The 12730-nt window shown below is 45.1% G+C and overlaps 1 protein-coding gene across 1 annotated transcript in view; it reads right to left on the reverse strand.

Moving 5' to 3' along the window:
* Positions 1 to 12730, reverse strand: part of IARS1 (isoleucyl-tRNA synthetase 1) — a 645156-nt gene that overhangs the window by 71512 nt on the left and 560914 nt on the right. Inside the window, exon 32 of the mRNA XM_085624880.1 lies at positions 11247 to 11390. Within this exon, the coding sequence (XP_085481006.1) occupies positions 11247 to 11390 (144 nt within the window). The remainder of the gene's footprint in view (positions 1 to 11246; positions 11391 to 12730) is intronic.

Genomic DNA, 12730 nt, shown 5'->3' on the forward strand with positions numbered 1-12730 from the left:
ACATCGAGAGTCTCTACACGAATATACCACAAGATGAAGCACTTCTGGTGATGAGACATGTACTGGACACTAGACAGAGACCCCACCAAGTTCCTTCAGAATTCCTTCTTGAATTGGCCACTATCTGTTTGAAAAACAATTTCTTTGCCTTTAAATCCGATTTGTTTTTGCAAGTTAAAGGTGTAGGGATGGGATGTTGTTTTGCCCCCGAAATCGCTAATCTGGTGATGGATTTCTTTGAAAATAGGTACATCTTCAATGAGGAGACTCCATTCAGGGAGCATATCCACGAGTGGGTACGCTTCATTGACGATGTATTTATGGTATGGAAGGGCACACATGAAGAACTAGAACTATTCCACATATGGCTCAATAACCGTACTCCTGACCTCAAATTTACCAAAAATGTGAGCAATACACGCATTAACTTTCTGGATGTATGGATTATTGCTAGAAACGGCAAGTTGGAAGTGGATTTATTCACTAAGCCGACTGATAGAAATACTTTATTAGACTATTCATCCGGACACCCGCGTAACCTCAGGGACAACCTGCCTTACGGGCAGTTCCTGAGGGTACGACGGAACTGTACAGAAAAACACGACTACTTCAGGAATGCAAAAAATCTACAAGAAAAATTGGTAAATAGAGGTTACCCCAAGCGATTGGTAAAGGGAGCACTTAAACGGGCGTGGTACACACCCCGGGAAAATCTCCTTACACCTAAAACTAAAAAGGACACAGAACAATTGGTATGTGTATTGACCTTCAGCCCGAAAGCCAACAAAGTCAAACAGATTATCTTGAGGAACTTGAGATTACTGGACCATCTAAATATTCCCAAGCCACTGTTCGCCTTCAGGCGTGGTAGGAACTTGAGAAACCAGCTTGTTAAAGCTTCTAGGCAAGCACCTATGCCCACAGATACTAGAGGTCTACTGGGGTTACCTAAAATTGTAGGACACTTCAAGTGTAACAATTGTGCTGTATGTGTACATACCAAGGATTCTAAAACAGTCACGATTCATGGTAAAATACATAGACAGCTGATGTTTTCAAATTGCAATACGAAAAATGTCGTATATTGCGTAACATGTCCGTGTGGGTGTTCTTATATAGGACAGACCACACAAGCAGTCAAAATGCGGATTATCCAACATAAATCCCGCATTCGGTGCAAGACCTTGGGGGCTCCCATGGTCCAACACTTTTTGGAAAAAGAACATGGTGAAAACGAGCTGGAGTGGACTGTCCTTGCAATAGTGAAGGCTACTACTAAAATACTACTACAGAAAAAACTTAATACTCTAGAAGCACGTCTTATTGAAAGATTTCAGACCTCTAGTAGTAGGGGGCTCAATGACCGCGATGAGGTTTGGTCGTTGATTGGAAATTAATCCTGCATAGATTTGATTTCCCCTAGGCAATTTCTGACTGGATTTGCTATATAATTGTCTAAGGGGGCTCCTGCTTTCGTAAGGTTCTGTATGCAATTTTATTCTTGGCCAAGACTATAAACTGACCGTTATATGACCTTGATGTACCAGATGGATGAGCCACCTGTAGGGCGCTTCTCCTCTCAGTTGTGGCTATGTACTTAGATTCTCTGTAAGTATATTTGTTTAGTGTAACTGTATATATTATACAGATCCTTTGTATATTATTGAGTGGTGGGGTCTCCCTGGTGTGTTAACCATGTTGTGCTCACAATGCCCACTCTAAATTTTCTTTTCTCTGTTCGAGGGACCGAGTTAGTAGCTGTAATGAGTGTATCTGAGAATTCTTTTTGCTATGGTGTTGTTATTTCAATATATCTTCATTGAATGGTTCTGTATATACTGTTGCCCCGTGTTTGTCTCCTACTTATGGAACTCGAAGACTCGAGATTTCTATGAGCCTGAGATTCCTTTCGCTATGGTGTCGTTATTTTAAATATTAGTTTAAATATACTTCCACTGAATGTTCCTGTATATATTGTTGCCCTATGTTGAATATAATCAGAGGAGTTTGTCTTCAACTCATGGAACTCGAAGACCCGAGATCGCTATGAGCCTTAGATGCCTTGTAGTCCCCTTTCTATATCCTTGTCTTCGTTGGCAGCGGGAGGGACCCATGTATAGCGCGAGTATTTAGTTCCGGGTAGGACGCGTCTGGCTCCGTTACTTCGGAACCCGCGTGTGTTTGGATTGGCGTGCCTTTGAGAATTCGAGTTAAAAAACTGCCCGTGTTTGACCTAGTAAGTGCCTCCCCCTCTCCCCGGACAGACCGCCTTAGAGAGGCTTGGTAAAAACGGAGCACACGTAATAGTTGTCTCCATTCTTATTTTAGAATCTGTTGGTGAAACGGTGCTTTGATCATTGTCGAAGGCAAAGTGGTGAAGCGCGATTCAGTCGGTGAAACGGTGTCCCGATCACTGCCGTAGGCAAAATCTTGAAGCGCAATTAAGTCTCTACTAGGTAGGTGCATTTTGATGTTTGTGACGATAGTATGCCCTGTGGACATTATACCTCCTCCCTAGCAGCCCTGCTGACACGTTGTTGCTCCTTTTTGACCTCTATTACAGAACGCTCCCATCGATTGCGAGTGAGCTTATTTTTGGATCTAAATTTGGAAGATACATGTGAGTGTATCTATGTTTTGTATGAGTAGGGATATAAGGTTTCTAATTGGGCACATATATACAGCACGCCAGGATGGTGGCTATATAAGAGATTTTATTGGAAGTTTTGTCTGCACTTTATTAATGCCTGTTCACACTAGGGTTAGGGTTGTTATTAGATATTCCCAGGCACCTTGCGTTGCATGACTAATATTTATCCCTTTCTTCTCTTTATAAATCATGTTGGCACACAGGGTGTCATCTGTTCTTTTGTTGGCTACTGGGCTTGTGCGCACGACTTGGGAACCACCCTTAGTTCCATATCTTTGTAAATATTTTAATGGTAAACCCCCCTCATATATATATATATATATATACATTTTTTTAGTTGCCATTTAACCCCTGTCCTGAAGAGGCCTGAAGTTCACTGTGGCTGAAACGTGGTCACGTCGACAGATATTGAATGGAGGAGTCACTTGAGTTTCAGTGATTTACAGACTGCCGCTGGGACACATCTAACAAAGTTCGGGTTATATTTGCCCACATTGCTTGTGTTCCCCATTATTCAGTTTGACTACCTCCGAGTGGTCCGCCTGATACCTCTTAAGGGGACACTCTCATAAAAATGTTTTTGTTTGGGTTAATTGTTTGTTGTTATATATTGTATTGATGGTATGTGATATATGTGTCTGTATCTTTCTTTGTATAAACGCCTGTTTCCTTGTGATATACTGTAAATGATGCCAGATGTATGCTATTATTATTTAATAATTTTGAAAGGGTAATTAAATGTGCTCTCTCTATGAATAATTGTACGTATTTTTTCCGTGATACTCCCTTTTCTATATATATATATTGTCCCTTATACCCAGGTATCATAGGGTGATTTGGGTATAGCCCTGTTGTTTTTGGGCTCTCCAGTGTGTCACTCAGTTAATTCAACAACCTGAAAGTTATGCAGGTGTCCAGTACGTCCTCCATCTCTCCTACATCTGCGACCTGTGACTATATACTAGTCTGTCAAATATTTGCATTGAACTTCATAAATACCCACCACTGTATAAGTTATGTTCTCACCGTAATATGGTCTGGGGAGACTCCATTTTCAGTAGTCATGCAACTGGTCTAACTGATTTATACTCCTTCTCTGTGCCCTAGCTGCCTGTACAATGTCCTCTGGAACTTTTCTAGAGATTCCAGGAGCTCTTCCAGGACTGCCTTCTTTCTTGCTAGAAACCACATCCGTAAATTATTTCCTCCCATTTTACTACTACTTGCAGGCCTTTCAGGGTTCTAGAATATTCCAAAAAGTTCCTTTATTGCTTCCCACTCAGCACCTCTACTAAATATAATGCCCTCATTCGTCTCAAAATACTCTCACATAACTGCTTAGAGAAGTTCGGGTTTAGCAATGCATTCTGGGTTAGTTTCAAATTCAGGGTTCTGGGTCTCACTCTATTACTAAAACATGTTGCCCACAGAGAAGACTGATCAGAAAGCACCTTACCCTAGTAACTTACTAGGTGCTGCATAATCCAGTCCAGTGACATCAGTATGTGACCCAGTATGAAATACAAAAAGTGTCTTACTCTGCGTTTCACCCTCGAGATATCCAGTATCCCCAAATTTTGCATTGCCCTCTTCAAGGTTAAGTTTTACAAGACAGTTGTGTAACAGATGAGAGATTCATGTTGAGAACAGCATCTGCAGCCCATATATGAAGAGAGTGATAGCATATGGGCCACCTCATTGAGCCAGTGACAGGGATAAGAGCATTATTGCCATTAAAAGCAAATGTACTTTCAGCAATGAGTCATCCACCCCATCTACCTATCATCCCAACCAGCAGTACTTACTTATTCTACAGGTCCAACACAGCAATGCAGACAAATGCACTATCCAAATCTCTGATGTAGAAAATGCATGTGGATGTTAATACCAACATCGCCATCACATGATTACCTCACTCTTCTCCATCGTCAAGTGAGTCTCCTGTACAAACACCATATGGAGCCCTTTTTCACTTAGCGAAGGATCCCACTCTCAGTTAACACACGCATTCTGCCCTTAGCCCCTGTTCACAGCTTCATACTTATAAGTCAACCTCGATATTATCAAATCATATCCCAGACCATGATCTGGCCCTGTGTAGGGATATCACAGTTGCATCCTGCAATCTCTGTACACCGTCATTCGTACAGAATGACTAACTAACTATAAGCCCTATCACACCAGCATTCCAATAATATGCCAGCTGTTATGGGGAACAGACTACTAGGTTATATCGCCTCAGTTCTGTTACCGAAGGCAGAATACAGGAGTAATGCTATTTTACATTAATCCTACTTCCTCGAAGCCAGAAATTGCCTATCCGCAAATTCAACTATAACAAACAAAACTAGTAAAACAAATTATCTAAGTGAGACCAGCACCCTAACCCCAAGTAACGCTGCTAACAGAAGAGCATGCACAGCCCACTCTTAGCACAGCAGCAGCATTAACAGGTGTAAGAAACTGGCTCTATATATACTGCACCAAAGTGAGGTACAGTGTGTATAGAGTCCAAGGATCTCCAGAGGTTTGGCAGAGGTTAAAGTTAGATTGAACCGTACTCTCTAAAGTGGTAGCTTGGTCGAGCAGTAAGGCAGTATCAGAGGACAGTGTTAAACATTTGATGTACACACTCAGTCAACAAATGAATTCCACACTCAAGAACTGAACTCTAGGCCAATTGTTTTTGTATAAACAATATACTGTTTTATTTCTAGAACCAAGCAAGCCTGGTACGGGTAAGCATAAAACTACTTTGTGGTAATAAATTACTTGTATGAACACAGTTCAAAATTGCAATGTAATTTGTACTGGTATGGGTTACAGTTTTAAGTAAGCAGTTTGCAACACATTGCAGGTATAGTATATTCGAATGAATGGGCTTTTTTAAGTAAAATGCAGTTAATTACTTTTCAGATTACTTTTACTAACACAGGGCTGGATTGTAGATTCAGCCCAGGGACATTTCCTGAAAACAGGTGAGTAAATGCGTTTTAGTTAGAGGTACGATTTTAAAAGAATATTATTGCATTTCAAAAGTTGACACTTTTTCAGATAGAATCCCCAATGTTATCCTATGGGAGGAAATTCACTTAGCAGGTAAGTTATGTTAACGATACTTTTTCTTGCTCAGTGCTGGATACCTAGATTCAGCACTGGGACATTTCCTGAAAACAGTTGAGAAAATGCGTTTTGGTTATTCGGCTGATTTTTACTGAATATTTGTAATTTTCAAAAGACGACACTTAGAAACTTTTTGGGAGAAAAAGTGTCAATGTTATTCTATGAGGAAAAAGAGGTCATCAGTTTCCAGGTAGGTAATCGGTCTTTTGAGTTAGGGTGCTGGGGTTAGACTCGGGCGTCTCCCAGGGTGAGTGATGCACTGTTGTTGCACCACCAGTGGTGGCCGGGTGCAGAGTGTTGAGGCCCAATGTTATCCTACGGAGGATAGGGGTGCTCCGGTTGATGGCTGCTGGCAAGCAGGCCACTGGGTTGTGGGAGCAAAGCTCCTAGGGTTAAGCTCAGGGCAAGTTGGGGACCAAGTTAGCACCAAAGGGGCACCCTCAGCAGCACTAGGGCGGCCCGGTGCAGGGTGTTGTTTTGAGGTCGGGTGCCCTGTTGATTTCAATAGAGATTCTCTGGGACAAAGAAACACTGCAGGCTCGGGGACGAGGATCTTCCAGGAGTGACCACCCCTTCGTGGGGTAAGTAGGGATGTTGAGGGTTGGTGAGGCACCGCTGGGCTGGGCGCACAAGGCCGTGGGGCATCGGGTGCAGAGGTGCCTTGGGACGTCGGATTTTCTTACCCGCTCTGGTCGCGGTAGGGGAGTCCTCTGGATTGAGGCTGCAGGCGTCGTCAGGAGGCTTGAGGCAGGTCAGGGGTTGCCTGATCTCGGGTCAGGATCGCAGGGGGGGGGGGGGGGGGGGGGCATCCTCGTTGTGTTTTTCCACTTGAGCTCGGGCCGGGTTTGGCGGGTGCAGAGTGGGCTGGATTCACGGGTCCTGGCTGGCACCAGAAGCTGCTGTTCAAACATGTCCGATGTTCACTGGAGAAACAGCTTGGAAAGTGAAGGCAGGCAGGTTCTACGGGGTTTTTGAGGTTGCTGTCCACTTGACACGCCAAGGTTTTGCAGGAGCAGGTTCGAGGGGAAAAGGCCCTTAGGGCTGGGGCCAAGTAAGTGGGCGTCGACCTCTTGTTAGCTCTGCACGGCTTCTCGTCCTTATTTTCTTTTTCTTGTGGTTGCAGGATCTGAGGAAGGAAGGAAGGAAGGTTCAGGGTGCCCCTAAATACTACACTTAGGGGTGTTACAGGTAGGTAAAGGGCAGGGACCAATGGGTCCCATCCCTGGGGTGGGTACACCCCCTATTCTGCCTCCCTCCAGTGGAAGGGGGCAGGAGCCTGTCCCTGGTTGGCTGGGTCCCCCCCACCTCAAGATGGCGGGGACTCGAGGTTGTACTTCACCTCACCTCCCCCACCTTAGGGGTGGAGTTGGCAGAGGTGGGCACACCTCTCTTCCTCACTTGTTTTTCCTGCCGGTTCTCCCGCCCAAAGCAGCAAATGGTCTGGAGAGGCTCACAAAGGCCTTTGAAGCTTCTCCTTCGTGACCCTAACCCATCCTGGGGGAGAAGGCTTGGCACCTCGTCCCAGGATGTGCATTGTTTCAGGTTCCCGAGAGCAGCAATCTCTCGACCCAGGGGTACAGAAACATGTCTGGTGGTGGCAACCTGTGCAGCCACTCAGTAAGGTCACTGGAAGTTAGTGGAGTTTCAGGGGGCATCTCTAAGATGCCCTCTGTCGTGCATTTTACATTAAATCCCACACTGGCATCAGTGTGGGTTTAATGTGCTGAGACGTTTGATACCAAACTTCCCAGTCTTCAGTGTAGCTACCATTGCGCTGTGGAGTTCATAATGACAAACTCCCAGCACCATATACTCTTAATGGCAACACTGCACTTACAGGGCCCAGGAATGGACTTGGGCACTGTAGGGGTACAGGGCTCATGCACCTGTACCCTCATCACTGGCATAGTGCACCCAGCTAGAGGGGTGACTGATGTATGCCAGGGCAGTGGTTTGTGGGCATGGCACACAGGGATGTGTGCCATGTCGACTCTTTGTTTTCTTCTGCACCAAGACACGCAGCCTGCAAAGGCAGTGTGCGAGTGTCAGGGTACAGGACCTCTAAGGGTGGCACAATAAGTGCTGCAGCCCTTAGAGGCCTTCTCTGGTCACAGTGCCCTGGGTACCTGTGGTACCATTTACCAGGGGCTGACATGTGGCCAGAGATGCCAATTGGGTTTAGGCTTCAATGCAGGTTTAGGGAAGGAACACAGGCCCTGGGTACCTGATTGGCAGGAGCCCAGGGCACACTCAGTCAAAGTAAATCAGCAATTCAGAAAAAGTGGGGGCATACCATGCAAGAAAGAGGGCACTTTCTCTCAACAGGTCAGAAAAAAAACCAATCCAGCACCAATACCTCAGTAGAACCAAGCAGTCAGGATGGCGAAGACCTGTCTGGAGACAGTGCCTTTTGGCCGAAGCACAGACCAAAGCCTATGCCCGGCCCTGTTGGCCTCCTGCCCCTCCAAAGCATGCATCATTTTGGGAACCTCAGCTTTGCCTTCAAACAACAATTTTGCTCAGTTGGTTTCCCAGCATAATACTAACCACCATGTTGCTGTACCTCAGTTACATAGTGCCTATAACACAAATTTCAATCCGTGCATCAACTGTCAATTAGCTAAGATCTGATAGGAACTATTCCTCAGGGCCTACCATCAAAGTGCTTTACTTTAGCGCACGGCTGCAACCCAGGCCAAAGCCCTCCAGTCCCCTCGTGGGTGTTTATCAAAGGGGAATCTGTATCACACTTGTGCTAAGATAATCGTCTCCCACTAAAGAGGAGTCCCTACCTCGCTGGATCCACTACCCTAAGCTCATTGCCCACCTATTCTGGGAAACTGAGGAAAACTGAGCATGGCCTATCCAAAATTCTCAGCTTCACAGACAAAAGGAGCATATATTTGACCTCAAACTCCAATAGAGGCTTCTTGGCTGCTTCAAAACTACGTCCTTAACTGCTGTACTGTTGTGGAGTAACAGGGAAGTATGCATGCATTTTCATATCATATAGGTCCCATTCTTCTGGTCTTCTGAAGGACAATGTCTCCATTGTTCAACGATCTGAAGGTCACAGTTCTCTGAGGGGCCTTCAGCTTGGGCAGACACATGGGTGCTTTCTGTGCTCTCTCACTGGAGAAGATGATGTCAGACCGCTGAACTTCAGGCTCTTGTTGATCCAGCTATCCACAAATAACTCCATATTCTTGCCTATAAGATTCTTCTGGAAGGGCCACCATAAGGATATTGGTCAAAACAAGCACTTCTCTTTTGTCCTAAGCCTTTGCTTCCAGTACTTTAGTCTTCTCACACAGGTCAGCCACCTGCTCTCTAGTTGGGCCACTTCTCAATTCATCTTTGTAGCTTGTTTCTACTTATTGTACCCAAACCATCACTCCTTATCATTGCCTTTGTCTTTCTTGTTCAGTCTATTTCCCTAACCAGTCTTTAATTTTATACTTGTTTTTAGGTCTAGCCTGAGCCAGCGCATGCGCTGCTCTGGCGAGACATATAGTAAGCGGGATTTTCGAAGTGCTACCACACCGTTTTGCTGGCCTAGCGCTTGCGTGCGCGTGCACGCGCACAGCCGCCAACTTTTAGTGCGATTACTTTCACTTTTGCCGTACCACTCGCGTGCTTGCCGTCGCGCGCGTGCACCTCTCCTTTCACTTTTGCCGTCTTTCTAGCTGGTCCCTTGATCATTGTTCCAATTAGTGATAAAACATTAATGGGCTCAGCCTCCAACACACAGATACGTCTGTTTCGTGGCTTCTTTCCAACATGCAGCCATGCCCCCGCCTCTCCTCCACCCCCTGACCGCCTGCCCACGCCCCCTCCTCTGATTTGAGTCTTGCTCACAAAGGCTCCCCATAACCACCACTCACTCTCCGACAAACGCATGCAGACTCTCACAAAACCAAACATTGGCATAGCCAATAGGTCTCGCTTTTGGGACCTTATAAGTATTTAGTTATGTAGCAGAATATCCTTGGTGCAACAACACCAACTGTTGCATGTCTAAACACTTATAAGGTCCCAAATGCGAACCCTATTGGCTATGCCAATGCTTGTTACTCTTGTTTGTGAACCATTCCATAACAGTATGGTTAACAACACCTTCCTAGCTAGATTTTGATAATGTTATCTACATTTACCACTTCAAGATGGCCGCCAATGTCGGTCTTACGGGGCTCTGTAATACCCTTTTCACTTTTTGAACTCTCGATAAAAATGGCAATTGCCGGGACGCGCGTCCCGAGTCATTTGTATAGTCGACGGCACCCACTTTGACAGGTCCTGAAGTTCAGCAATAAGAGGTAATATTTTCACTGACATATCAGTTGTGGCCTAAGCGTAAGCTTGCATGTGAGCCGTCTTCCGTGCCAGATTACTACTTGATGCTTAAGCAGTTATAAGCGAACGTTACACCGGCAGTTACATGGGATTCTAGATGCGTGGTCATAAACACTATCATGACCTGGTTTAAGTGCACAACAATCTTGTGACCTATTTATTCACTCACAGCGTTGCGAATCACACCTTTCACCGATACCAGCTCTGTTACAGTTCTATTCACAGCGTGTTGTTAGTTTGATTTCAGTCTGCTGCATAGGAGAGTATGTGGCACACGCTCAATACTATCTCTGTCGCACTTGTATGTTCCGCCAGACCGGTGTGGTGGTGAGCATTCCCTCAACTTTAACCTTTTGACTCTTGGTCACCCTTTTCCAAACCATATTTGAGGTTTCTGGGCAAGGTTTCTGATCCCAGCACGGTTTTAATCTCGTCACTGAACTTGTTTTCATCACCATGATACGCCACGACACAAGGATTCACGTAACTTTGTATGCTATGCATTATAGATAAAATGAATATTTTGCTTTTCCTCTTTTGAACACAGTCGTCTCATTCGATCGTTCTTGGTTTATTTGAGGAAATGAACCCCTGATGAAGGACGGGGACACGCCTGAAATGCATTGGGGCCAATACATATGCTTGGTTCATTGATTATGGATATGTACAAATTTGAAGAATGAAACTGCTCATGAAATTGACATGATTACAAACATACAGCTTACAATAAATGATGTGCTGAAATAATAATGCTGAAATTTGATTATTATTTCAAGGATTTGATAAATCCAGATTGGATGCCAGCAGTGCATCCCGAGGGTCACTTCCCATTGGGAGGTGCAACAGAACTATTTAATACACGACAACTCTCACACCAATGTATCATAATCTTAAGTACATGGATCAAAAGAAGTTGCGTTAATGTCCTTTCGATTATCAATGAATAACCCTTAGTCTGGTGGAATACAATAGCTCCTTGTTGATATAAACAGGTCTCTATACGCAGTGCCACTTAAGTCAACCCCAGCACAAGGGAAACTGTCATACTATTTACAACAATATACATTCAGCACGTGCATGCAAACATGGCTAATCCTTTGGTTTGTAAGGCGCACTTTACCTTGTGGTTCTGCATTCTGCAGCTGCAGATTGATGTACTGGCAGAAGATCTTATCACTGCTCTTAAGCAAAGCGGGAGCTGGCCCTGATGTCACATGCAGAATCTTTCCATTAAGGCTCAGCAAGTCAGTAGTATTCGTGAGTTCTGAAAGGCAAATGGAAAAGGGAAATATTAGCCAGTGACTGCACACAAATAAGACCACTGAATTGCTGGTAGAAATACACAGATGCATTTACATTATAGCGTCTGGCAAGAACTTGAAATATGTGTACATACGTGTTACAATGCATTTTATTATGTGTTGAGACAGAAAAGTCCGCTGCATTGTAAGGGACGTGCCCTAAGTGCCCCACTCTACTGACGTCTCGATCCCTAATGAACAAGTTACATACCTTTGGTAATGCCTTATCTGGCAGAGACAATATCTAGTCGCAGATTCCTTACCTTTGAATTTCTCCAGGCGTCAGACTGGATCCAGAAGATTTGTGGTGAGCAGTACCCCTGCATGTCGGTAGGTGGAGTCTGGGCTGGCAGTGACATCCGAGTCACCTGTATAAGTGCCACCTCGACATGCTGACGTCAGTTACTTTTCACGACTTTCCACGCCTGGAGCACGGAGCCATGATGTGCACTGACACTGGTGTGTCCTAACTAGGGCCCTGAAAGGGATCATCCCTGACCCTAGAAATCTGTCCACCAAACTGGGAGGATGAGTGGGTCAGGAAGAAATCTGTGCCTAGATATGGTCTCTACCAGATAAGGCGCTACCGAAGGTAAGCAACTTGTTCATCTGATGGAGACTTACCTTTCAACATATACCCAAGCAACACCATTCCTGGTGGTGGGTCTGCGGACAAATCTAAACTAAGTCGTCCTGCAGGACTGTACGAGCTAAATGCCCGTCCCTGCAGACTGCACTGTCCAGGCAGTAATGCTTGGTAAAACGTGTGCAGGGAAGTCCACGTTACTGCCTGGCAGATGTCCAGGACTGGGACTCTACGTGCTATTGCAGTGGTCGCAGCTTTACCTCTGGTGGAATGAGCCCTCAGGAGGCTGTTTCTTTGCCAGTGCATAGCAGATCTTGATGCAGAAAATGACCCATCGAGAGATGGTCCATTTCTGCACCGTCTGACCTTTCTTGTCACCAACATACCCCATGAAGTTAGTTGTCCACTGGAACTATTGTGTGCAGTCAAGGTCGAATAGCAATGCTTTTTGGGTCCAGATGGTGGATTCGTTTCTCTTCCTTAGAGGAATGTTTGAGGAGCGTAGAATGTGGACAAGATGACAGATTGGACCACAAGAAATGGTGTCAACACTTTCGGTAGGAAAGAGGCCCTAGTGCGAAGCACCAGTCTGTCTGGATAAACTGAGAAGAATGGAGACTTGCAAGATTACGCGGAATTACTTGAGGAGTACAACCCAGCATTTAGCTCTATGTTCTTAGTGCAAAATACCTTGCATTCAAAATGGACCTGAGGATG

This window comes from Triturus cristatus, chromosome 9 (assembly GCF_964204655.1).
Source record: "Triturus cristatus chromosome 9, aTriCri1.1, whole genome shotgun sequence".
Taxonomy (NCBI): domain Eukaryota; kingdom Metazoa; phylum Chordata; class Amphibia; order Caudata; family Salamandridae; genus Triturus; species Triturus cristatus.